Source organism: Littorina saxatilis, linkage group LG1 (assembly GCF_037325665.1).
Source record: "Littorina saxatilis isolate snail1 linkage group LG1, US_GU_Lsax_2.0, whole genome shotgun sequence".
NCBI lineage: Eukaryota > Metazoa > Mollusca > Gastropoda > Littorinimorpha > Littorinidae > Littorina > Littorina saxatilis.
The window spans coordinates 791995-818494 of record NC_090245.1 but is presented as its reverse complement, the minus strand read 5'-3'; the positions used below and the strand labels follow the sequence as shown (position 1 = coordinate 818494).

The 26500-nt window shown below is 44.4% G+C and overlaps 1 protein-coding gene across 5 annotated transcripts in view; it reads left to right on the top strand.

Moving 5' to 3' along the window:
* LOC138959055 (phosphorylase b kinase regulatory subunit beta-like) overlaps positions 1-26500 on the top strand; it is a 123702-nt gene that overhangs the window by 22064 nt on the left and 75138 nt on the right. For all 5 annotated transcript variants that reach the window (XM_070330417.1, XM_070330427.1, XM_070330419.1 and 2 more), the window contains 4 exons: positions 1085-1142; positions 2032-2109; positions 7573-7728; positions 8074-8171. In XM_070330417.1, coding sequence (XP_070186518.1) covers positions 1085-1142; positions 2032-2109; positions 7573-7728; positions 8074-8171 — 390 coding nt within the window. The remainder of the gene's footprint in view (positions 1-1084; positions 1143-2031; positions 2110-7572; positions 7729-8073; positions 8172-26500) is intronic.

Here is a 26500-nt window from a genome sequence, read left to right as displayed (position 1 = left end):
GAAAAGTTCCGAACGCTCGAATGTACGAAGTATACATCTCTGGAGCAAACAATACAAACATACCGCATTTAAATTAACAACTACAGGCTTGAACACATGAATCTCCATGTAAAATCCATGAGTTCGGTTGTTTTCTGAATCTAGATCTGCCGTGCACAAACGTTCAACACAAGCAAATTCCCAAGGCAAGTAACTCTCATACTTTGTCTAGCGACAAGAGTAGTTCCCCTTTCAAATTTCTTTTCACTCAGTTTCTTCGACAACAGATTGCAATCCGACGGTCAGTTTTCAACAATATTTCATTTTATAAACAGATCACACGCAACCAAATGCACACATCTCATCAATTTAAAGAACATAAAGCGGTTTCATACACTATTTTCCCCAGAAAACTGAACTTCATACAGTTTTTAACGTTGGAACACGGGTGCAAAAGTTCGTCTGCTAGTCCCATTTGACGAAAGAACATTATCCTAAGCGATACCAAAACATGAACAGAACACACAATATCTGCCTTTACCGCCACAGCAGAATAACAACATATCTGTTCTCTTGATTTTAATCCAAAACAGGGAGTTAACAGAATGGAATGATTTGCACGGAACTATACAACCGCGCATTATTCAATCGCCTGTGCAGGTTGACTGGTTGAGTGAATAGGATTCGATCAAACTTTTGCACAAAAACTCCTCTTTTCTTTGAATAACTGAAGAAAGGAGGAATAAAGAGGTTACACACCTCGTCTCAGTGATTATTAAAAATAATGGTCGAAGTTAGCGGATCATGAAAAATGCGAGCTTCAGCGAGCTTTTTCATGACCGTGAACTGAGACAAAATCACTGAGACTCGGCATGTAACCTCTACATATTGCACTGGATTTACTGGAGTAAAGCTGGCATGTTACCTCTACATATTGCACTGGATTTACTGGAGTAAACCTGGCGTGTTACCTCTACATATTGCACTGGATTTACTGGAGTAAACCTGGCGTGTAACCTCTACATATTGCACTGGATTTACTGGAGTAAAGCTGGCGTGTGTTTATAGCCTCAGATGTTTTGATATCATACTCGTTTTATTCCAGAACTTTGACAACATTGAATGTGAATGGCCGATGTTCCTCATCTACATGATCATTGACTGTAAGTATCACCATTTAATCATGATGTGCTGAGTAAACGTTGCTGTACAATATACATACAGTAAAAGTTGCTGTACAATATACATACAGTAAAACTATAAGCACACTTTTTGTGTTTGTGCATGCGTGCTTGTGCGTGCGTGTGTCTGTGTGCGCGTGTGCATGTGTGCGTGTGTGAGTGTGGCTTGCCTCTATATGAATCCCTGTTTGACACTGCTGTGGTTGTTGCAGACATCTATACCTCTATGTGTTGCGGACATCTATACCTCTATGTGTAGAGGACATCTATACCTCTCTGTGTTGCAGACATCTATACCTCTATGTGTAGAGGACATATATACCTCTATGTGTTGAGGACATCTATACCTCTCTGTGTTGCGGACATCTATACCTCTATTTGTTGCTGACATCTATACCTCTATGTGTTGCAGACATCTATACCTCTATGTGTAGAGGACATCTATACCTCTATGTGTTGCGGACATCTATACCTCTCTGTGTTGCGGACATCTATACCTCTATGTGTAGAGGACATCTATACCTCTCTGTGTTGCTGACATCTATACCTCTATGTGTTGCGGACATCTATACCTCTATGTGTAGAGGACATCTATACCTCTCTGTGTTGAGGACATCTATACCTCTCTGTGTTGAGGACATCTATACCTCTCTGTGTTGCGGACATCTATACCTCTATTTGTTGCAGACATCTATACCTCTATGTGTTGCAGACATCTATACCTCTGTGTTGCAGACATCTATACCTCTATGGGCTATGTGTTGCAGACATCTATACCTCTATGTGTTGCAGACATCTATACCTCTATGTGTTGCAGACATCTATACCTCTATGTGTTGCAGACATCGATCTATACCTCTATGTGTTGCAGGCCATTTCCGCAGAGACAAGGTAGAGAAGGCGCAGTACATGGAGGAGCTGCAGAGTCTGCTGTTCAGTTCTGATGACGGTGAGTTCCATCAGTCTCGTGGCTCGATTGGCAGTTCATTCTTCATGTCTAAATAGGTTCTTGTAGTATCACCACCACCACTACACCCCCCACACTGCTATTTATTTTGCAAATTTGATTTGCGTTTCAAAAAGGTTTATTCATTTTGGTTGTGTTAATACAATCATGTTGAGTGTCATTTTGTTGTGTTGATACCATCATGTTGAGTGTCATTTTGTTGTGTTGATACAACCATGTTGAGTGTCATTTTGTTGTGTTGATACCATCATGTTGAGTGTCATTTTGTTGTGTTGATACCATCATGTTGAGTGTCATTTTGTTGTGTTGATACCATCATGTTGAGTGTCATTTTGTTGTGTTGATACCACCATGTTGAGTGTCATTTTGTTGTGTTGATACCATCATGTTGAGTGTCATTTTGTTGTGTTGATACCATCATGTTCAGTGTCATTTTGTTGTGTTGATACAATCATGTTGAGTGTCATTTTGTTGTGTTGATACCATCATGTTGAGTGTCATTTTGTTGTGTTGATACAATCATGTTGAGTGTCATTTTGTTGTGTTGATACCACCATGTTGAGTGTCATTTTGTTGTGTTGATACCATCATGTTGAGTGTCATTTTGTTGTGTTGATACCATCATGTTCAGTGTCATTTTGTTGTGTTGATACCATCATGTTGAGTGTCATTTTGTTGTGTTGATACCATCATGTTTAGTGTCATTTTGTTGTGTTGATACCATCATGTTGAGTGTCATTTTGTTGTGTTGATACCATCATGTTGAGTGTCATTTTGTTGTGTTGATACAATCATGTTGAGTGTCATTTTGTTGTGTTGATACCATCATGTTGAGTGTCATTTTGTTGTGTTGATACCATCATGTTGAGTGTCTTTTTGTTGTGTTGATACCATCATGTTCAGTGTCATTTTGTTGTGTTGATACCATCATGTTGACTGTCATTTTGTTGTGTTGATACCATCATGTTGAGTGTCATTTTGTTGTGTTGATACAATCATGTTCAGTGTCTTTTTGTTGTGTTGATACCATCATGTTGAGTGTCATTTTGTTGTGTTGATACCATCATGTTGAGTGTCATTTTGTTGTGTTGATACCATCATGTTGAGTGTCATTTTGTTGTGTTGATACAATCATGTTCAGTGTCATTTTGTTGTGTTGATACAATCATGTTGAGTGTCATTTTGTTGTGTTGATACAATCATGTTGAATGTCATTTTGTTGTGTTGATACCATCATGTTCAGTGTCATTTTGTTGTGTTGATACAATCATGTTGAGTGTCATTTTGTTGTGTTGATACCATCATGTTGAGTGTCATTTTGTTGTGTTGATACAATCATGTTGAGTGTCATTTTGTTGTGTTGATACAATCATGTTGAGTGTCATTTTGTTGTGTTGATACCATCATGTTGAGTGTCATTTTGTTGTGTTGATACCATCATGTTCAGTGTCATTTTGTTGTGTTGATACAATCATGTTCAGTGTCATTTTGTTGTGTTGATACCATCATGTTGAGTGTCATTTTGTTGTGTTGATACCATCATGTTGAGTGTCATTTTGTTGTGTTGATACAATCATGTTGAGTGTCATTTTGTTGTGTTGATACAACCATGTTGAGTGTCATTTTGTTGTGTTGATACCATCATGTTGAGTGTCATTTTGTTGTGTTGATACAATCATGTTCAGTGTCATTTTGTTGTGTTGATACCATCATGTTGAGTGTCATTTTGTTGTGTTGATACCATCATGTTGAGTGTCATTTTGTTGTGTTGATACCATCATGTTGAGTGTCATTTTGTTGTGTTGATACAATCATGTTGAGTGTCATTTTGTTGTGTTGATACAATCATGTTGAGTGTCATTTTGTTGTGTTGATACCATCATGTTCAGTGTCATTTTGTTGTGTTGATACAATCATGTTGAGTGTCATTTTGTTGTGTTGATACCATCATGTTCAGTGTCATTTTGTTGTGTTGATACAATCATGTTCAGTGTCATTTTGTTGTGTTGATACAATCATGTTCAGTGTCATTTTTGGCTCACGTAAGTGTAGCCTATGCGATCGTAACTTTGTCTGTCTGTGCGTGCGTGCGTATGTGCGTATGTGCGTATGTGCGTGCGTGCGTGCGTGTGTATGTCTGTGATAGAAACTTTAACATTTCCGAGTCTATGGATTACGTCAGTCTCGGTCAAAAGTGTTCGACGTGTGTGATAGAAACTATTTGAAGACGTCACATTATGACGTAAGAGGGTTAGACGTCACGCAAAGGAATTACTGAAAGTCTCGGTCATTGTTATTGTGAGCGGGCCGAGACTACTTGGCAGATCCAGGGTCTCGCTTTCTTGCACAGTTTCACCTATGCTTACTGTGTGTGTGTGTGTGTGTGTGTGTGTGTGTGTGTGTGTGTGTGTGTGTGTGTGTGTGTGTGTGTGTGTGTGTGTGTGTGTGTGTGTGTGTGTGTGTGTATGTGTGACGGAGTGATTGAGTTTGTGTTACTGTTTGTCGATTTCTTACGTGAGCCTTGAAGGCTTCGCCTCTTGTGTTTTGTTGATACCATCATGTTGAGTGTCATTTTGTTGTGTTGATACCATCATGTTGAGTGTCATTTTGTTGTGTTGATACAATCATGTTCAGTGTCATTTTATTGTGTTGATACAATCATGTTCAGTGTCATTTTGTTGTGTTGATACAATCATGTTGAGTGTCATTTTGTTGTGTTGATACACTCATGTTGAGTGTCATTTTTTGTGTTGATACCATCATGTTCAGTGTCAATTTGTTGTGTTGATACCATCATGTTCAGTGTCATTTTGTTGTGTTGATACAATCATGTTGAGTGTCATTTTGTTGTGTTGATACCATCATGTTGAGTGTCATTTTGTTGTGTTGATACAATCATGTTGAGTGTCATTTTGTTGTGTTGATACGATCATGTTGACTGTCATTTTGTTGTGTTGATACCATCATGTTGAGTGTCATTTTGTTGTGTTGATACAATCATGTTGAGTGTCATTTTGTTGTGTTGATACCATCATGTTGAGTGTCATCTTGTTGTGTTGATACCATCATGTTCAGTGTCATTTTTGACTCACATGCGAAGCAAAAGTGAGTCTATGTACTCACCCGAGTCGTCCGTCCGTCCGGAAAACTTTAACGTTGGATATTTCTTGGACACTATTCAGTCTATCAGTACCAAATTTGGCAAGATGGTGTATGATGACAAGGCCCCAAAAAACATACATAGCATCTTGACCTTGCTTCAAGGTCAAGGTCGCAGGGGCCATAAATGTTGTCTAAAAAACAGCTATTTTTCACATTTTTCCTATTTTCTCTGAAGTTTTTGAGATTGAATACCTCACCTATATATGATATATAGGGCAAAGTAAGCCCCTTCTTTTGATACCAGTTTGGTTTACCTTGCTTCAAGGTCAAGGTCACAGGAGCTCTTCAAAGTTGGATTGTATACATATTTTGAAGTGACCTTGACCCTGAACTATGGAAGATAACTGTTTCAAACTTAAAAATTATGTGGGGCACATGTTATGCTTTCATCATGAGACACATTTGGTCACATATGATCAAGGTCAAGGTCACTTTGACCCTTATGAAATGTGACCAAAATAAGGTAGTGAACTACTAAAAGTGACCATATCTCATGGTAGAAAGAGCCAATAAGCACCATTGTACTTCCTATGTCTTGAATTAACAGCTTTGTGTTGCATGACCTTGGATGACCTTGACCTTGTAAAGGTCAAGGTCAAGCATGTGAGTCGTATGGGCTTTTTCTTCTTGTTCCCATTTTCTCTGAAGTTTTTGAGATGTAATACCTCACCTATATATGATATATAGGGCAAAGTAAGCCCCATCTTTTGATACCAGTTTGGTTTACCTTGCTTCAAGGTCAAGGTCACAGGAGCTCTTCAAAGTTGGATTGTATACATATTTTGAAGTGACCTTGACCCTGAACTATGGAAGATAACTGTTTCAAACTTAAAAATTATGTGGGGCACATGTTATTCTTTCATCATGAGACACATTTGGTCACATATGATCAAGGTCAAGGTCACTTTGACCCTTATGAAATGTGACCAAAATAAGGTAGTGAACCACTAAAAGTGACCATATCTCATGGTAGAAAGAGCCAATAAGCACCATTGTACTTCCTATGTCTTGAATTAACAGCTTTGTGTTGCATGACCTTGGATGACCTTGACCTTGGGTCAAGGTCACATGTATTTTGGTAGGAAACATGTGTAAAGCAGTTCTTAGTGTATGATGTCATTGCTAGGTTTAGCTGAAGGTCAAGGTCATGTAAAGGTCAAGGTCAAGCATGTGAGTCGTATGGGCTTTGCCCTTCTTGTGTTGTGTTGATACAACCATGTTGAGTGTCATTTTGTTGTGTTGATACCATCATGTTGAGTGTCATTTTGTTGTGTTGATACCATCATGTTGAGTGTCATTTTGTTGTGTTGATACAATCATGTTGAGTGTCATTTTGTTGTGTTGATACCATCATGTTGAGTGTCATTTTGTTGTGTTGATACAATCATGTTGAGTGTCATTTTGTTGTGTTGATACAATCATGTTGAGTGTCATTTTGTTGTGTTGATACAATCATGTTGAGTGTCATTTTGTTGTGTTGATACAATCATGTTGAGTGTCATTTTGTTGTGTTGATACAATCATGTTCAGTGTCATTTTGTTGTGTTGATACAATCATGTTGAGTGTCATTTTGTTGTGTTGATACCATCATGTTGAGTGTCATTTTGTTGTGTTGATACAATCATGTTGAGTGTCATTTTGTTGTGTTGATACAATCATGTTGAGTGTCATTTTGTTGTGTTGATACAATCATGTTGAGTGTCATTTTGTTGTGTTGATACAATCATGTTGAGTGTCATTTTGTTGTGTTGATACAATCATGTTGAGTGTCATTTTGTTGTGTTGATACAATCATGTTCAGTGTCATTTTGTTGTGTTGATACAATCATGTTCAGTGTCATTTTGTTGTGTTGATACCATCATGTTGAGTGTCATTTTGTTGTGTTGATACAATCATGTTGAGTGTCATTTTGTTGTGTTGATACCATCATGTTGAGTGTCATTTTGTTGTGTTGATACACTCATGTTGAGTGTCATTTTGTTGTGTTGATACCATCATGTTAAGTGTCATTTTGTCAGAAGAAATCAGTTGAAATGAGATATTCTTGTACATCAGCAAATATTTGTGTATTCAACAGTTTATTTGCCTTGCTGACTAATCCACAGTAAAGTTAGACCAGGGAATAGTGTTATGTGGACAAGAGTGAGATATATTTGTAATGCCTTTGAACACGCTTCCATTTCAGGCCAGCTGGTGCCCAGCAAAGTTAGACCAGGGAATAGTGTTATGTGGACAAGAGTGAGATATATTTGTAATGCCTTTGAACACGCTTCCATTTCAGGCCAGCTGGTGCCCAAGTATTACTACGTTCCCAGGGAGTGTGTGGAGCAGGAGCGAGCCAACCCGGGCAGTCAGACCAAGGTAGCCTCCCCTGAGGGGACCACCGCTGGCGTCTTTCTGTGGGGACAGTCTCTCTTCATCATCGCACAGCTTCTCAGTGAGTGGGTGGGGGTGGGGGGGGGGGGGAGGTTGGTTATGTGAATGTGTGTGTTTGGGTGTGTGTGTGTGTGTTTGTGTGTGGGTGTGTATGTGTGTGAAAGTGTGTGGGTGGGTGTGTATGTGTGTGAAAGTGTGTGTGTGTGTGTGTGTGTGTGTGTGTGTGTGTGTGTGTGTGTGTGTGTGTGTGTGTGTGTGTGTGTGTGTGTGTGTGTGTGTGTGTGTTTGGATGTAGAAAGCAGTAGGGAGTACAGCAGAGCGTGCAGAAGACCTTGCTATGACCATCAGTCACAGAGTTTGATCTTGTCTGTGGAGACTGATACAATGGATGTTTCCTGTGTTACAGATGACGAGCTTCTGTTGGTCAATGAGCTAGATGTCATTCGTCGCTACCTGCCAGCACTGGAGAGACCCAAGTACAGCACGCGTTACTCCAAGTTTCAGGTACAGTACACTTCCACCATATCCCCTGTGTTTGTCTTGCTGAACAAGTGCAGCACCTGTTACTCCAAGTTTCAGGTACAGTACACTTCCACCATATCCCACCATGTGAATGCGTGATGTATTGTGTAAAAAAATTCCATCTCACACGGCATAAATAAATCCCTGCGCCTTGAATATGTGCGCGATATTAATTGCATAAAATAAAAATAAAAAAATAAAAAAATAAATCTCTGTGCTTAGAACTGTACCCACGGAATACGCGCGATATAAGCCTCATATTGATTGATTGACTTCCACCATATCCCCTGTGTTTGTCTTACTGAACTAGTGCAGCACCTGTTACGTAGAGGTTACATGCCGAGTCTCAGTGATTATCAAAAATAATGGTCGAAGTTAGCGGATCATGAAAAATGCAAGCTTCAGCGAGCTTTTTCATGACCGCGAACTGAGACCATTATTTTTGATAATCACTGAGACAAGGTATGTAACCTCTTTATTCCTCCTTTCTTCAGTTATTCAAAGAAAAGAGGAGTTTTTGTGCGAAAGTTTGATCGAATCATATTCACCCAACCAGTCTACCTGCGCAGGCGATCGATTAATGCGCGGTTGCATAGTTCCGTGCAAATCATTCAATTATGTTGACACTTCTTGTCAGTTTCCATGTTATGAACTAAAATGAAGTACACAGTTATGTTGTCATTCTGCTGTGGCGGTAAAGGCAGATAGTGTGTGTTCTGTTCATGTTTTGGTATCGCTCAGGAAATGTTCTTTCCTCGAATGTGACTAGCAGACGAAGTTTTACACCCGTGTTCCAACGTTAAAAACTGTATGAAGTTCAGTTTTCTGGGGCAAAATAGTGTATGAAACCGCTGCATGTTCTTTAAGTTGATTAAATGTTTGCAATTGATTGCGTGTGATCTGTTTATAAAATGAAATATTGTTGAAAACTGACCGTCGGATTGCAGTCTTGTCGATGCAGCCGAAATCTGGAAGGGGAACTACTCGTGTCGCTAGACAAAGTATGAGAGTTACTTTTCCTTGGAATCTTGCTAGCGATAAACGATTGTGCACGGCAGATCTGAATTCAGAAAACAACCGAACTCATGGATTTTATATTGAGATTCATGTGTTCAAGCCTGTAGTTGCTGGTTTAAATGCGGTATGGTTGTATTGTTTGCTCCAGAAATGTATATTTTGTACATTAGAGTGTTCTGAACTTTTGAGTCGCAAAAAGTAGATCCACAATGTGTACAGTCTCTACCCATGAGCTATCGAGGATTCAGGCCCTTTGTTGGGTAAGTGATTTTGGTTGTTGGGTAAGTTACCGAAAAATAACTAGCCCTACAAGTTTACAGAGAGAAAGAAGCAGAGGGGGGAATAATCCAAGTTTCAGGTACAGTACACTTCCACCATATCCCCTGTGTTTGTCTTACTGAACTAGTGCAGCACCTGTTACTCCAATTAAATTACATATTCTTACCCAACTCACATATAGCAATTAACTCTAGTTCAGTGCTGGTAACGCTGTACGCGTCCCCTTGGTAACAAGGAAGGCGCCTCTAAAAAAAGAGTGACATGAGACCCGTAAGGGTGTCTAAGCCAGCCCAGAAACGAGACTGCCTTCCGTATGCGCGCGCATACACCGCCATTTGCAATCCAATCCAAAGCTCAGCGCCAGTGAGACTGGTCGCATTTGATGTACGCTCCGGCTGTTTCAGCCGTTTTTGACTTAGTCTTTTGACTTTGTTGTTCCTCTTGGTATCTTCTTGCATCTGGACTTCTCTACTACTGTTGAGGTGAGATCGTTCTTGTTTTTTCTTGATTTTGGCAGCGTTGTTGGCCGCATTTTGGACTTGAGAAAAAATTTTCATTTCTGCAAAATTTTTTCGTGAGTCTTTGTTGTGTCATGGCCGACAATGCTAAGAAGAGGTGTACGCCTAAAAAGGTAGCTGCTGCGCCCACTTCTTCTAAAGAATCTTCTAGGAAGACTAAACAATCCGTTTCTGGTGAAGATACTCTTGCAAAAAAATCTTTTGATGTGTTTGTTGATTTGCCCGCTAAGCCGGTAGACAAGACAGCGGCCATTTTGTCGGCGAAGCCGGTTGACAAGACCGCGCACGTGAATAAACCTGCTAAGGGGGATTCTCCCCCTGAGGTGCCGGGGTTGGCATCTGCTGATGTTGCTGCTTTGTTGTTATCTCTTAGTTCACAGGTGTCTACTTTAGCGGCCGAGATTACTTCGACGAGAGCGGAGCTTCGCTCTCTTCCCTCGGGTGTGGCCGGCGTCTCTTCGCTTGCCAGCGTTCGTGCGTCTCCTGCCACTACAGTCACGAGAGCGGAGGTGCATGCCTCTCAGGATGATGAGATTGTGCCGTGTCCGCTTTTGGGTTCGCATTCCGGCGTTCCTTCTCGTTCACAAGGTATGTCTGCTGAGTTAGTAACCGGGTTCTCCGGCCAAAACTCGGCACGTGGTCAGGAGCGAGTAGCCTCAGGCGCATGGCGGCCGGGCGAAAGTTCTTATCTCTCGGCTGACTCAACCCGCTTTGGCGGCCTTTCAGTGGGGAGTAAGAGCCCTGGTACACGTAAGGAAGTTCCACTGCACTCTGCTCAGTCTGGGGACGGGGGCGAGTGTGTGTGGCTTCCGACCCCGCCCTCTGGGCGGGGGGTAGACAGTAAAGCTGGTTCTCTGCTGGACGATGGTAGTCAGTACGGGGATCAGCTTCAGGATTGCGCAGAGGTGCAAGACGACTGTTTTGATGACGACGCTTCCGGTCAGGCGGAGGGCGTTGGATTCAATTTGCCGCGTAAGCTGTCTTTGGCTGTGGCCCTGGCTGCTACTACGGCATCTAAGTATTTTGAGGAAGCAGTGGTGGAGTGCAACTCTCAGTTGGTACCTCCACCGTCTGCGCTGGGAGACTTTCGGAGTGCTAAGGACGCTAGGTGTTCGCTCCGTTTCCGTGAGTCTCCTGCGGTGGCGTTTGAGATGGCTACGGTCTTGGCGACTTCGCGCTATCAGACGCTGTCCCAGTCCGCTATGGTGCCGCTGTTGTCACAGCATGGGGTTGCCCCTGATTCGGCTTTGCCGTACCTGGCTCAAGCAGGGCGGCAGGTTCCTGGTTCTGCTGTTCGGAACTTCAAACTTGCTTCTCGGCCTATCAGCTTGGTTGAGTCTTTTTCCTTGCCTAAGGCCGTGCTGCCGGTGACTCCGGAGCTGGCCTCCTTGAGAGAGGATGGGTATAGCAAAGACAGATCGGTCCCCTATTCAGAAGCTTCCCTGTTGTCTCTGGAAGAAACAGGGAGGTCTCTCCTGGAACTAGCCTCGGTTTCAGAATCGCTTCAGCGATCATTGTCTCGGTCTATTGCTACCTCTCTGGAACCTTTTGAATTCCGCTTTGATGCCTCGGCAGAGGATGTGACGACTCTTTTGGCTACTTTGGGCAAAGTCACGCAGGAACAAATGCATTTGTCAGCCAGGCTTTACACACATGCGGTTCTCTCCCGCAGAGCGGCCTTTCTTGCTGGCTCCAAGATCAGGGATAAAGGTACGATAGAGACTCTCAGACTTTCTCCGTTTACGGAAGGGTCTCTTTTGGGCCGGGCGTCGTTTGACGCGCTGGAAAAAGAGACTCATGACGCTAGGGACTTGGCTATTGCTCGTATCGCGCATCAGGGTTTTTCTAAGTCGCAGAGCAAGCCACAGACTCAGGGCAAGACGCAGACTCAGGGCAAGACGCAGACTCCTTCCTTTGGGGGAGGCAAGGCGCAGAGTCAGAGCTCCTCTTCACGAGGCAGGGGGCGTGGTGCCCCTTATCAGAAGAGGGGTTCATTTGGTGGTTCTCGGGGGTCGGGGCGTAAGCCCAACCCCCAATGATGTCTTCCCGAGCTTTTGATCCCGTTGGCCCCCACCTTTGTGGTGGCGGGCGGCCCCTCCAGGGCCATCGCTACCTGGACACATTTGGTGTCCAGCGAGTGGATCGTGGGGATTATTCGTTCGGGATTTCGTCTTCTTTGGGCGGAGGGAAAGGCTCCTCTGTCCAGAATTCCGCCGCCTTTTCGGTTCCCGAGAGACCCGGAGGCCAAGGCAGCCGTACAGGGGGAAGTGGCATCCCTTCTGTTGAAAGGGGCTATCGAGGAGGTGCTCGATCAGGGGTCTCCGGGTTTTTACGGGAGGTTGTTTGTGGTCCCCAAGGCTTCGGGGACATGGAGACCTGTCCTAGACTTGTCAACTTTGAACAAGTTCCTGCGTGTGGTGAAATTCACCATGGAGACTCCGGCCTCAGTGAGAGAGGCTTTGCGGCCAGGAGACTGGGTCACGTCTGTGGATCTGACCGACGCTTATTTTCATGTGCTCATGCACCCGTCAGACAAGAAATGGCTTCGGTTCCGTTGGGGGGAGAAAATTTTCCAGTTTCGAGCGCTCCCTTTCGGGCTTTCGCTCGCCCCCTGGATTTTTACAATGGTCATTCGTCAACTCTGTGCCCTTGTGAGGCAGGAGGGGGTGCGTCTGAGAGCCTACTTGGACGACTGGCTGATTTTGCACCAGGACCAGGTTCTTTGCAGCAGGCACACACAGAGAGTGCTCAGTCTGGCATTTCAGCTCGGTTTCACGGTCAATCGGGTGAAGTCGGAGTTGGATCCGTCACAGGATTTCTCGTATCTGGGGATGCAGTTCAATACTCTGGATTGGTCGGTTCGCCCGTCGCAAAAGAGAGTGGACAAGTTGCAGGCTTCTATCCGCTCTCTTTACGGAGAGAATCTGTCCACGGCCCGGGAGTTGTACTCTCTGTTGGGTCAGATGGAGTCCATGGCGCCTCTTGTTCCTCTAGGCAGAGTACACAAACGGCCGTTTCAGGCAGCTCTGCAGGCGCTATGGGACCAAACTTCGCAAGATTGGAATGCTCAGATCGAATTGGGGTCTTGGTTCAGCCGGACCACAAGTGTTTGGCTTCTCCCCTGGGTGTCGCAGGGCGTTCCTATTGTTCCTCCGCCTCCTCAGAACAATCTGTTCACGGACGCCTCCCTGTCGGGCTGGGGGGCTCATCTTGCAGATCAGACAGCGTCCGGTGTGTGGAACGTCAGTCAGGCCTCTTGGCACATAAACGTTCTGGAGCTAGAGGCAGTAGCGCTGGGCCTTCGGGCGTTTCTTCCTCTGTTGGAAGACAGTCATGTCAAGGTTCACACCGACAACATGACTGTGGCGGCTTACTTAAACCGTCAAGGGGGCACTCGCTCTCAGGTCCTCTCGGACAGCGCGTGTCGCTTGCTGACATGGTGCAGTTTGCACAACATTCTCCTGTCAGCGGTCTATCTGAAAGGCACTCTCAATGTCTTGGCCGATGCTCTCAGCAGAGGGAACAAGATCTTACACTCGGAGTGGACTCTCTCCCACCAGGCTCTGGAGCGCCTTTGGGCGCAAGTAAGCAAGCCTCCCATCGACTTGTTTGCGACGAGATACTCGACTCGTCTCCCTCTTTTCGTGTCTCCGTTTCCCGACCCTCAAGCTTGGGGGGTCAATGCTCTGGAGATGGACTGGACAAATCTGCAGGCTTATGCGTTCCCACCGTTTTGCCTTCTCGGCAAGGTGATAAGAAAAGCAGAACTAGAAGGGCCGGCGTTGGTGTTGGTGGCCCCTCTTTGGCCCAGCCAGCATTGGTATCCCGATCTGGTTCGCATGGCGGTTCGTCCGCCCATTCCTCTCGGGGTTCGAAAGGGCGATCTGTTGCAGCCCAGGTCGGGCATTCCGCACCAGAATCCTCAGGCCTTGCAGCTACACGGATGGATTCTGTCCGAGGCTCTCTGCTCCGGGCGGGTGCCACAGCTTCGACTTTGAAATTGGTTCAGCAGGCACACAGGGATTCGACCAAGTCTGTATATGCTTCGCATTGGTCTTCCTGGTCCAAATGGTGTTTGGAGAACGGCGTCGATCCTCTGGCTCCGAGATCGATGCACGTAGCTAATCATTTATCCTGGTTGGCGGAACAGGGCGGTTCTCCTTCCTCTTTGCGCGTAAGAAGGTCAGCTATTTCCTCTACGCTTAGACAGCTTGGCCATAGAATCACTTTAAGTGGCGTGATAGCGAGTGTAATCAAGGGCGCCTCTCTTGATTTAGCTCGGTCAAAGGTACAGCTCCCGGCGTGGGACCTGTTTTTAGTTCTTCGTTTTTTGGCTTCGGATGATTTTGAACCTCTTCATTTAGCCAGTTTGGCTAACCTTACGAAGAAAACTTTATTTCTTGTTTTGCTCGCGACTGCTAGGCGCGGCAGCGAAGTGCACGCTCTCTCGGGTTTGGCAAAAGATATTGCCTTAGAGAAAGATGGATCTTTTACTTTGAAATTTCGTCCGGATTTTTTAGCTAAAAACCAAAAACCTGGTCAGTTATCTCCTTGTATTCGTGTTCCCCCCTTGAGCAGCGTTCTGGCTCCGGGGGATCCTGATGTTTGTAATTGTCCGGTAAGGGCCCTCAGCAGCTACCTGGCTAGGACTCTACCGATTCGCTCAAAAACTCAAAAGTTGTTGTTCATCTCACTCAACACGGTGAGAGGGAAGGATATTTCGAAGATCACTCTGACTAAATGGGTCTCAACCACCATTAGGCAGGCTTACATTTGGTGGCAAAGCCAGTCTGGCGATGTCAGAGCCGTGTTACCTCTTACTTCGTCCCGGACACATGAAGCGAGAGCTTGGGCGTCTTCCTTAGCGGTGCTTCGTTCTGGACGCCTCTCTGAAGTTCTTGCGGCTGCGTACTGGCGGTCGGAAGACATTTTCATTCACTTTTACCTGAGGGATGTAGCCTCAAGTCGTCAGGACGGCAGTTCAGCTTTGCCGTCCTTGGTGGCTGCAGGGCAGGTTCTACATTCTTAACGTGGTGAGTACCCGCCACCTATAGTAGCAATCTGCTATATGTGAGTTGGGTAAGATATGTAATTTAATCAAAAATTTTAGTAATAAATTTTCATTTGATTAATATACTTACCCAACTCACATCGTTTATTCCCTCCCGCCTCCCCGCTGTGGTGGGTGTTTGGGTCTAAAAAAAGGTGTGAGTTGGGCTTCGCTTTAGATTGAATTGCAAATGGCGGTGTATGCGCGCGCATACGGAAGGCAGTCTCGTTTCCGGGCTGGCTTAGACACCCTTACGGGTCTCATGTCACTCTTTTTTTAGAGGCGCCTTCCTTGTTACCAAGGGGACGCGTACAGCGTTACCAGCACTGAACTAGAGTTAATTGCTATATGTGAGTTGGGTAAGTATATTAATCAAATGAAAATTTATTACTAAAATTTTTGATTCTTACCCAACTCACATAGATAGCAATAACTTCGTTTGGTTGCTAAGACATTGAAGCACTCTTACATGGTAACATGGGGAGATAACTCTAAAACAAAAACCACATGCCATATAAGGCATGGTCCGTAGTGGTTATCTCCCCTACCGGTGTACTGCGCATGCGCAGGATGTATACCGGTGACAATCATTCCTTTTCCTTAAACGCACGGCGCTGGACGTGTTTGAAGTGCTCTGGTTTTTCTTTAGCCATTGGTCTTTACTTGTGTGAATAATAATAATAATAAGAACATTTATTTAGCGCTAAATCAAAAACTTTCGTTAAAAAGGCTTGCTCTAAGCGCTTGACATCTAAACTAAAACGTCATTCACACTCTTTACAATGATGTACAAGAACTTCATGTCACACTCTTTCATTCAGTATAGCACCATTCACACAGTTGTTATTCTGTATAAGACAATAAGTTAGTCTAACATTTAGAATGTTCATAAGATGAAAACAAGAGAAAACCAGACTGATTAAAACAACTGCTTAGTGCTAACAAAGCATGAATCTTAATGATAACGTAATACATGTTTAACTGTTAAGACCATAAAAAACCTATGCTAAAATAACTTCGAACTTTTAAGAACTTCTTATAAGATACACAGCACATCTAGATAAACACCAGAATGATAAAACAAAAGGCAACTCGTTAAAACTATTAAATGCATCAATGTCTAAAACACGAAAGACTCAAATATAAGATACACAATTCTCTAGAATTGTTTATTAAAACTGAAACCGACCTGCTCAAAGTAAACCATACCCACCCCCTCCCTACCCACCCCCAACCCTCCTCCTACACTAAATACTAATTATTTCTACTCTTAACTTCCCAACTACACGTTATCCATAAACTATGCACAGGAACATGTGTGTCAGCATTATGTGGCACCGACATGACTTGTGCATATCTAGCTTACAGCTAAGGGTTAAAGTTAAAGGACTACTGCAGTGAAAAATATATTTATAATAATTTAAAACAAAAGACAAAAATAACAAGCTGAATAGAGATGGAACCGTTACAGAACAGGATGGCAAAATGTTGCGACTTTAGGAGTTGTGTTTCTGGAAGAGGTGAGTTTTGAGTGCTCGCTTGAATGACTGTACTGACTGAGAGTGGCGAATGTGAGAGGGGAGAGAGTTCCATTGAGTAGATGCGCAAAATGCAAAAGTGCGTTGTCCATATGCTTTTGATTTTGTGTGTGGGATGACTAGGGTGCGGCTATCAGAAGAGGAGCGGAGTTGTCTAGCAGGAGTGTATACAGTGAGAAGTTCAGAGAAATAAGCAGGAGACGAGGCAGAGAAGAAGTGAAAGCAGAGAGTGGACAGTTTGTATTCAATGCGGGCTTGGATGGGTAACCAGTGGAGTGTGCGGCGAAGTGGTGTGACATGATCATATTTTCGTGCTTTGAGGATCAGGCGTGCTGCAGAATTTTGAACTTTCTGTAGTTTGTGCAGGAGGTAGAGTGGACAGCCAGAGAGAAGAGAGTTACAGTAGTCAAGTTTAGAAAGAACAAGAGAGCAGACTAGAGTGTTTGTAGTTTGAACGGACAGAGTATGGCGGATGGTTGCGATCTTGCGGAGTTCAAAGTATGCGGACCTACAGATGTTGGAGATGTGCTTGTTGAGTGTCATGTCTGAGGAGATGGTGAAGCCGAGGTTTCTAGCTGAAGAAGAGAAAGAGATGTCGGTATTGCCTACTTGGACAGACGAAGGTTGAGAATTTGGGAACTTAGTGGACTTTTTCATGCACAGAAGTGCCTCTGTCTTATCATCATTTATAGTTTTAACTTATTTTCTACCATCCATGACTTAACATCTAAGATACAGGTCTGAATGGTCTGGATGGCGGCATGTGTCTCAGCGGGGGAACAAGGCTTATACAACTGGGTATCATCGGCAAAAGACTGGTTTGAAACAGAATGATTTTGAATGAGGGCAGACAAGGGTTTGGTATACATAATGAAGAGGACGGGGCCAAGTACAGAGCCTTGAGGGACACCGAAAACAAGGGGGGCTGGGGCTGATCTCTGGCCATCGACAAGCACAGCCTGAGTTCTATCCGTAAGGTAGGACTCAAACCATGCCAGCGCTGGACCAGAGATGCCATACAGGGTCTGGAGCCTGCTCAGCAGCGTGACATGATCTATTGTGTCAAACGCTGCCGAGAGGTCCAGTAGGGTGAGCACAGACACATCACCACCATCCAGAGCAGACAGAATGTCGTTGGTCACCTTGAGCAGGGCAGTCTCAGTACAGTGAGAAGGACGGTATGCTGACTGAGAATGCGAGATCAGATCATGAGTGTTCAAATACACTAACAGCTGCTTTAAAACTACTTTCTCAATGATCTTTGACAAAAATGAAAGGTTAGAAACAGGGCGGTAGTTCTTTAAGACATTTACATCGAGATTGGATTTCTTAAGGAGCGGTTTTACAAGTGCAGTTTTGAACAATGATGGAAAAACACCAGACAAGAGGCTATCATTAACAATCTGGGTGAGAACAGGCAACAGAAGATCAAGGTTTTCAACAAGTAATGGTGTGGGCAATGCATCAAGTGGACAAGTCGTAGGTTTGGATTTCAAAATAATCTCTCTAAGGTCCTTCTCACTGACTTTCTGGAATGCTAAAAACGTACAGGCAGGGGAAGCATCAACATGAGTGGGTGCAGCAGAATTAACAGCTAGCGTGTCAAGTTCTGATCTAATATCAGCTACTTTCTGGATGAAAAAATCACTAAAAACATCAGGCAGCTCACTAACAGGAAATACAGTGGGGGGCCAGTCAAGCGGTTGCAAATATCAAGCAGTTTCTTGAAGACCATCGAATCTCGGTAACGTTGTTTCATCTTTCTTCCCTTCTTCATGAATTGGTGAGAGATTTTATTTTTCTTATTGAGAGAATTTTCTTAGCGTATTTGAGCGTTAGAAAGATAAAGAGAAGGTTCGGAGTTCTGCCAAGCAGGTTAGCTCTCCAGGCCAAGCAGGTTAGCTCTCCAGGCCAAGCAGGTTAGCTCTCCAGGCCAAGCAGGTTAGCTCTCCAGGCCAAGCAGGTTAGCTCTCCAGACCAAGCAGGTTAGCTCTCCAGGCCAAGCAGGTTAGCTCTCCAGGCCAAGCAGGTTAGCTCTCCAGGCCAAGCAGGTTAGCTCTCCAGGCCAAGCAGGTTAGCTCTCCAGGCCAAGCAGGTTAGCTCTCCAGGCCAAGCAGGTTAGCTCTCCAGGCCAAGCAGGTTAGCTCTCCAGGGTCTCAATCAGGCAAAGCAGGCAAAACTAAAGCTAAGGCGGCTACGGCCACAACTACTCGTAGTTCTCAGAAAAATTATCTTAGTGAGAACTTGTCCATTGTTAGTGTTCTCAACCCGGAGACTCAAGAATCATTTTTCGTTTCCATTGATGGCAAACCTACTGACAAATCATTTTTCGTTTCCATTGATGGCAAACCTACCTCCACTGACAAATCATTTTCGGAGAAGGTTCAGGCTCCTCAAGCCGAGTAATCTTTGAGTAAAGCCGATTTACTGGCTATTTTGTCTTCTTTCAAGACAGAGGTTCATGACATGTTAGCGACGGAACGGCAGATAGCTTTGTCTGCTTCACTGCCCCTCCCGTCAGGTGTTGGAAACTCTAAGTCTCTTGCGCGGGTTAGTTTAGAACCAGCTGCGACTGTTACGTCTGCTGACGTAGTTGCAGAACCAACAGTGGTGTTAGAATCGTCATCAGGAACTCCTTTCGACAAATTTTTGTCTGATTCTCAGACAACAGCACCTCCTGGTCCTCTCGGCGCTTACGCGTCAGCAGGAGGTGTTCTTGGCGAAGTACGCAAACCTGCGGCAACGGTTTCCGCTCTGGCGGAATTGCATACCAGCCATAAAGTTCATTCCTCACGTCAGCCTTATTCCCTTCCGGGGTACGGGTTGGGGTGTGAAGAGCATATGTCCGCTGCTTCCGGTAATAGGACAACAGGATCTTCCGGTTGCCATTCTATGGGGCCGGTCGGTGCTGATGCTTACCAATCCACTGCTGGTTCCGCTTCCGCTTCTGCGGCTGTGGCTTCCGGTGGCAGGATGGTATTGCCTTCTGCCGCTAACACTTCGGTGTTGGTAGTTGGCACTCATCAGCCTTCGGCTTCAGGTTCCGTTTCGGCGGTTTCCGCTGCCGTTGCACAGGCTGCATCCACTTCCTCTTCCAGTGTTTCAGCTGCCGTTGCACAGGCTGCATCCACTTCCTCTTCCAGTGTTTCAGCTGCCGTTACACAGGCTGCATCCACTTCCTCTCCCAGTGTTTCAGCTGCCGTTACACAGGCTGCATCCACTTCCTCTTCCAGTGTTTCAGCTGCCGTTACACAGGCTGCATCCACTTCCTCTTCCAGTGTTTCAGCTGCCGTTGCACAGGCTGCATCCACTTCCTCTCCCAGTGTTTCAGCTGCCGTTACACAGGCGGCATCCACTTCCTCTCCCAGTGTGTCAGCTGCCGTTACACAGGTTGCATCCACTTCCTCTTCCAGTGTTTCAGCTGGCGTTACACAGGCTGCATCCACTTCCTCTTCCAGTGTTTCAGCTGGCGTTACACAGGCTGCATCCACTTCCTCTCCCAGTGTTTCCGCTGCCGTTGCACAGGCTGCATCCACTTCCTCTTCCAGTGTTTCAGCTGGCATGAGGCAGGTGGATGAGGGATCTGTTCACAGACTTCCGGCTTCAGGGAATTTTTTCCAACCTTTTCCGGTTTCAGCACATGTCGACTCAACGTGATTGGTTTCCGGTTCTCATCCCCTAGATGATCGTTGGGATACTACTGAACAGGATGAAGAGGAGATGGAAGAAGAAGCTTCTGAAGCAGATGGGGATGCCCCTTTTCGACTTCCGGCTAAGCTGCCATTTTTGTTGGCACTAGCAGCAGAGGTTACTACGCACTATTTCCCTGAAGGGGTAGCGGTAGCATCTTCATCTGCGGTTCCTCCACCATCAGCTTTTGCTGGTTTTGCTCCTTCCAATGAGCAATCTGCGAACTTCAAGTTTTTAGAGTCTCCTTTGGTGGCCTTCCAACTTGCAAAAGTTTTCTCAAACGATGGTTCTGCCCCACCTCTGCCTTTGTTGTCAGCACATGGGGAAGCTCCTGCCTCGGCTTTGCCTTGGTTGGTGTCTCCTGGACGAGTGGCTCATCACACTGTGACCGCCAACAGGAAGATTCGTCTTGCTAACACTGGCAGGAACTTGATCAATTCCTTTGCTCTGCCAACAGCTCCACTTTCGGTTTTATCGGACTTGGCAACCATTAGGCAAGATGGTTACAACAAAGAGAAACTTTCCGTTTGTAAGGAAAAGGATCTCATTACTGTTGAAGAATGCGGCCGCTCTTCCTTGGAATTAGCGTCTTAGACTGAGACGCTGATTCGCTCTCTCTCGCGTGCGGTTACGTCCTCATTGGATCCTTTCGTGTTTAGACAGGACGCAGATCCGAAGGACGTGGCTTTGCTCTTTGCAACCTTAGCGAGGGTATCATCAGAGCAAATGGCAATGTCTGCGAAATTGTACGCGCAGGCTGTTCTCTGGCGACGGGAAGCTCTTTTGACGGGCTCTCGTCTAGAGGATAAGAGCATTCAGGACTCTCTTAGGGTCTCCCCTTTTCTCGAGGGCTCCCTACTCGGACAGGACGCGCTGAACGCACTGCAAAAGCAGTCACAGCAATCCAAGGACTTGCAGTTCGTCAAACTTTCAGAGTTGGCTTTCGCTAAACATCAGACCAAACGCAGCGGACCGCCTGTTCAGTCTTTCTCTGGGTCTTCCAATGCTGGTCAGAATTCAAAGACGAGTTCGGCTTCAAGGGGAAAGAATCGTTCTCGTCCTTACACCAAGTCCAGACCTCCTTCTTTCGGGAAGAGGGGGTCAGGTCGAAAGCCTAACCCCCAATGATGCTCCCCCGGTCCGAGCACCCGTGCACCCCCCACTCTTTCGGTGGCGGGAGGCCTCTTTCGGGCCTTACCAGCTTGGTTGAGGAAAACGAACAACCACTGGATTGCGGGGGTGCTCCTAACGGGGTTCCAGCTCCTCTGGAGCACTCACAAGGCTCCTTTGACCAGAACCCGTCCTTCTTTTCGGTTTCCGGCCAGAACAGATGCCAGAGAGGCTATTCAGGCCGAGGTCGAACTTCTTATTCAGAAACAAGCGGTGGAAGAAGTTCAAGATCATGCCTCCCCAGGCTTTTACGGACGTCTTTTTGTCGTTCCAAAAGCCTCGGGAGGATGGCGTCCAGTGCTAGATCTTTCACAGTTAAACCTATTTTTAAGGAAGATCAGGTTTACCATGGAGACACCCACTTCAGTGAGGGAGGCGCTCAGGCCTTCCGATTGGGTGACCTCCATAGATCTATCGGACGCATACTTCCACATTTTGATGCACCAAACAGACCGGAAATGGCTTCGGTTTGTTTGGGGCAAGAGGATCTTTCAGTTCAGAGCTCTGCCTTTCGGCCTTTCTTTGGCTCCTTGGATCTTTACGATGATAGTGCGCCAGTTTTGCGCTTTGATCAGAGGTCAAGGTATACGTCTCAGGACGTACTTGGACGATTGGCTGATTTTAAATCAGGCCGAATCCCTGTGTCCCAGCCACACGCAGCTAGTACTGCAGGAGGCAGCGGAACTAGGGTTCAGAATCAACGACAAGAAGTCGGAGTTGAAACCTTCCCAGAACTTCACATATCTGGGAATGGTATTCAACACAGTGGATTGGACGGTTCAACCCACGCAAAGGAGGGTAGACAAGATCCAGAGTCAGATCAGAGTCACAGCGGATCTTCCAATGGCCTCAGTCAGATCTCTGACATCCATCTTAGGTCAGATGGAATCAATGGCCTCTCTGACACACTTGGGCAGGCTGCACAAACGGCCGTTTCAGGAAGCCCTGAACGCAAGATGGGAACCGGAATCACAGAACTGGGAGACGTTAGTCTCACTTCGCCACTCGGTATTCTCGCCGTCTGCCAATCTTTGTCTCCCCATTCCCGGATCCCAAAGCATGGAGGATCAATGCTCCCGAGATATCTTGGAGCGGTCTACACGCCTATGCGTTTCCTCCAATTCCCCTCCTCGGAAGCAGACCTCGAAAGACCGTCACTAGTACTGATCGCTCCAAACTGGCCAAGCCAACCTTGGTTTCCGGATCTCCTACGGCTGGCAAGCAAGCCCCCGTTTCCTCTCGAACTCAGAAGAGGAGATCTAGTCCAACCTCGATCAGGCATCCCTCACGAAAACCCACAGTGGCTTTCCCTTCACGGTTGGCAAGTGTGCGGGAATCACTGAGACGCTCAAGGGCTTCGGCCTCTACGCTGGATTTGATCCAGGGATCGCATAGAGGTTCAACTTCTTCAGTCTGCACCTCGCATTGGTTGGCATGGACCAAGTGGTGTCAAGTTAACGAAGTGAATGCTACATCTCCCCGTTCAATACAGGTGGCTAACCACTTATCCTGGCTTGCTGACCAGGGTCTTTCTCCGGCTTCACTGAAGGTTCGTCGATCAGCAATTTCAGTTACGCTGAAACAGCTAGGTCACTCTATTTCACTTGGGGGTGTTATCTCCAGTGTGATTAAAGGAGCGTCCCTTCGATTTGCTAAATCCAAATCTACTGTCCCGGCCTGGGATTTGCCTCTTGTTTTGGAATACTTAAGATCACAAGCCTTTGAGCCTTTGCATACAGCTAGTCTTGATAATCTCACTCGGAAAGCAGTCATGCTTACTATGCTGGCTTCCGCGAGACGGGGTAGCGAAAAATACATGCTTTGTCTGGTTCACCTCGAGACATCTCGTTTGAGAAAGACGGTTCGGTAGTCCTCAGGTTTTGTCCTAATTTCTTAGCAAAAAACCAGAAGCCAAATAAACCATCTCCATTAGTTCAGATCAAACAGCTGAGCAACATACTAGCTCCGTCAGATCCGGATGTAGCTAATTGCCCTGTGCGAGCCTCAGACCTGTTTACACTACACATTGAGCGTAGTAAACTACGAATTTGAATAATATACTACGCAACTACGCAACTACGCAAGTCTGTCGTTTTCTACGCAAACGTTTTTTTTTGGTTTTTTTTCTCGTCTTTACACCTGTTCCTTGTCCCGTTGTGCTCTCACACCGCCCCGTCCCCGCCCCGTCCCTGCACGCAAACGGTATTGTCATATCACAATCCGTAATTTTCTTCATCTCCCTTGACCGATCCATGTTTTCGGCCAGCAGTCGTTTGCTGCGTGCAGCGCGTAAAGCGCCCACGGGCGTTGCTTTGTGGCTTGTTAATGCCGAATAGGCTTCTCCAAGCAAATGCCGGGCACAACTGAAAGCGTTACTGCCGGCACGAGCCGCTCAGGTTAGAGCTCGCGCTAAATGGGTCGAGGAAGGGGAGAAAAACACAAAATATTTCTTGAGTCTGGAAAAAGCACGTGCAAATGCAAAGGTTATGGATCGCGTGAAAGATGATGAAGGGCGAGTGTGTACAGATCAAAAACAAATACACAGTGTGCAAAAAAAGTATTTTATGAATTTGTATAGAAAGAAAATAGATATAGTAGATAATGTTGGTAATGTTGACGATTTTTTGCAAGGCTGCAGCGTTCCTTCTCTTTCCGACGAAGATAAGAACAGCTGCGAGGGCTCTCTAACTGCTAATGAACTGTTGCACGCACTAAAACAAATGAAAAATGGTTCTTCCCCAGGTTCTGATGGCATTACAATTGAATTTATTAAAGTATTTTGGTCTCGAGTGAGTATATTTATATCACGTTCTTTTTCAGCAGCATTTGATAATGGTAGTTTGTCTGCGTCTCAAAGAAATGCTGTCATTGTGTTAATTCATAAAGGTAAAAACCTTCCGAGAGATGAATTAAATAATTGGCGTCCAATTTCGCTAACAAACAGTGATTATAAATTACTGGCGAAGTGTCTGGCTTTACGCATGAACAAAGTTGTACATAATGTGATTAATCCTGATCAGGTTGGATATATTAAAGGGAGGCAAGTTTCATCTTTGTTAAGATTGATTGATGACGTCATAGATCAAATGAATGTGCAAGATAAACCAGGTCTTTTGGTCACCATCGACATGTTTCATGCATTTGATTGTATTTCAAAAGACTTTATGATAAATGTTTTTAAAAAATTTGGCTTTGGCCCGGAGTTTGTAACTTGGGTCGAAGTTTTGATGAAAGATGCCAAGAGTTGTGTTAATTATGCAGGCTGGTTGTCTGAGTATTTTCCAGTGGAGTCTGGAATCTGTCCATTCTCGCCTTTAGCCTTTGTTTTGGCAATTGAGTTAGTAGCCATTAAGATTAGGCAGAATAAGAATGTTAACGGTATTTCGAATTTGAATTGTTTAAATGATAGGTTTTGGGATGATATGTTAAAAATTGCTTTGTATGCTGACGATGTAACGTTATTTTTGAAAAGCGAAACGGATTTAAAACATGCCTTATTGATTTTTGATTCTTTTTACTACGTTTCCGGATTAAAGTTGAATCTGTCAAAATGTGAAGCCATGTGGCTAGGAAGTCAAAAACATTGTCAAGACACCTTTTATGATTTCAATTGGAAGAAAAAATTAAAGATTTTGGGAATTTATTTTTGTAATGACATATCAGCCTCTGACGTTGAGGAAAATTGGACAGAGCGAATTACGTCTGTTAAGCGCTTGATTGCGGCATGGGAGAAAAGAAATTTGAGTATCATGGGTAAAATTATTGTAATAAAAACGTTCTTGATCTCCCAATTTGTTTATTTTATGCAGGCATTTGTGATCCCTGATAAAGTATTAGCAGAAGTTAATAGACTGTTGTTTAGATTTTTGTGGAAAAAGAAAGAAAATAATAAAAAGGCATTTGAAAAGGTTAAAAGGATAATATTGTGTAGTGATGTCGAAAATGGTGGTTTAAATATGATTGATTTGAAACACATGCAGGCATCATTTTTATTACAATGGGCTGTCAGACTGACATCCCGCAAAGTCACGGATAAGTGGAAATGTGTTCCAAAGTCAGTGTTTTCAATGTACGGCTCAAATTGTGAATGTTTTTATTCAAATGTTAATTTTCGGAGACTAAAGGGGAGTGAACTTGTCAAATCCAAATTTTGGAAAATTGTTTTGAAAACCTGGCTTGATAACAACGTAGGCTTATGTATTGATAATAATTTATTTAATCCGCTTTTATGGAACAACCAATGTTTTGCTTATGCCGGAAATGTACTGTATTTTGAAGATTGGGCGAGAAAGGGTCTTAATAGCGTACATGATGTTTTATACAGAAACGAATTTGTCTCCTATCAGTTCATTTGTGATGTTTTAGGAAAATCCCCACGGAGAATTTTGGAATATAACATGGTTCGTGCTGTTGCTCTGAATGTAATGCACAAGACGATGCACGGAAAGAAAGAAATTGATTTGATGGATATCCCCTTATATCGTGGTAAGAAAGTACATAGCGCACAACAGTTTAGAAAAGAATTAGTAAGTATGAAAGTTGTTGAACCTTGTGCAATTGGCTTTTGGAGGAGGAAATTTAATTATGAAATTGATAAGAAAGATTGGCTGACTAGTTTTGAATCGGTTAAAGAAACAAGGTTGCGTGTATTACAATGGAAATTACTTCACAATATTTATCCCACAAACATTATGTTATGTAAAATGAAAGTTGTGGAGGACAATGTCTGTTCATATTGTAGCAATAGCGTTGATTATATAGAACACTTTTTTCTCTTTTGCCCAGTGGTGATTGAGTTTTGGAAACAGATAGAATTTTATATTTGGGTACATATGGATAAACAAATAGAGTTAACAGTGCACGAAATTATGTTTGGTGTTAAAAATCGAAAAATGCAAGCAACCCTGTTGAAAGAATTGAACCGTATAATTTTGGTTGCTAAAATGTGCATAAGTATTTATAAAAAAACAAAGGCTTCAATTCCTCTCTTTGTTTTATTCGAAAAGCAATTGCAGATCAGAAATGTAAAATTATGACTTTTATTCCTCT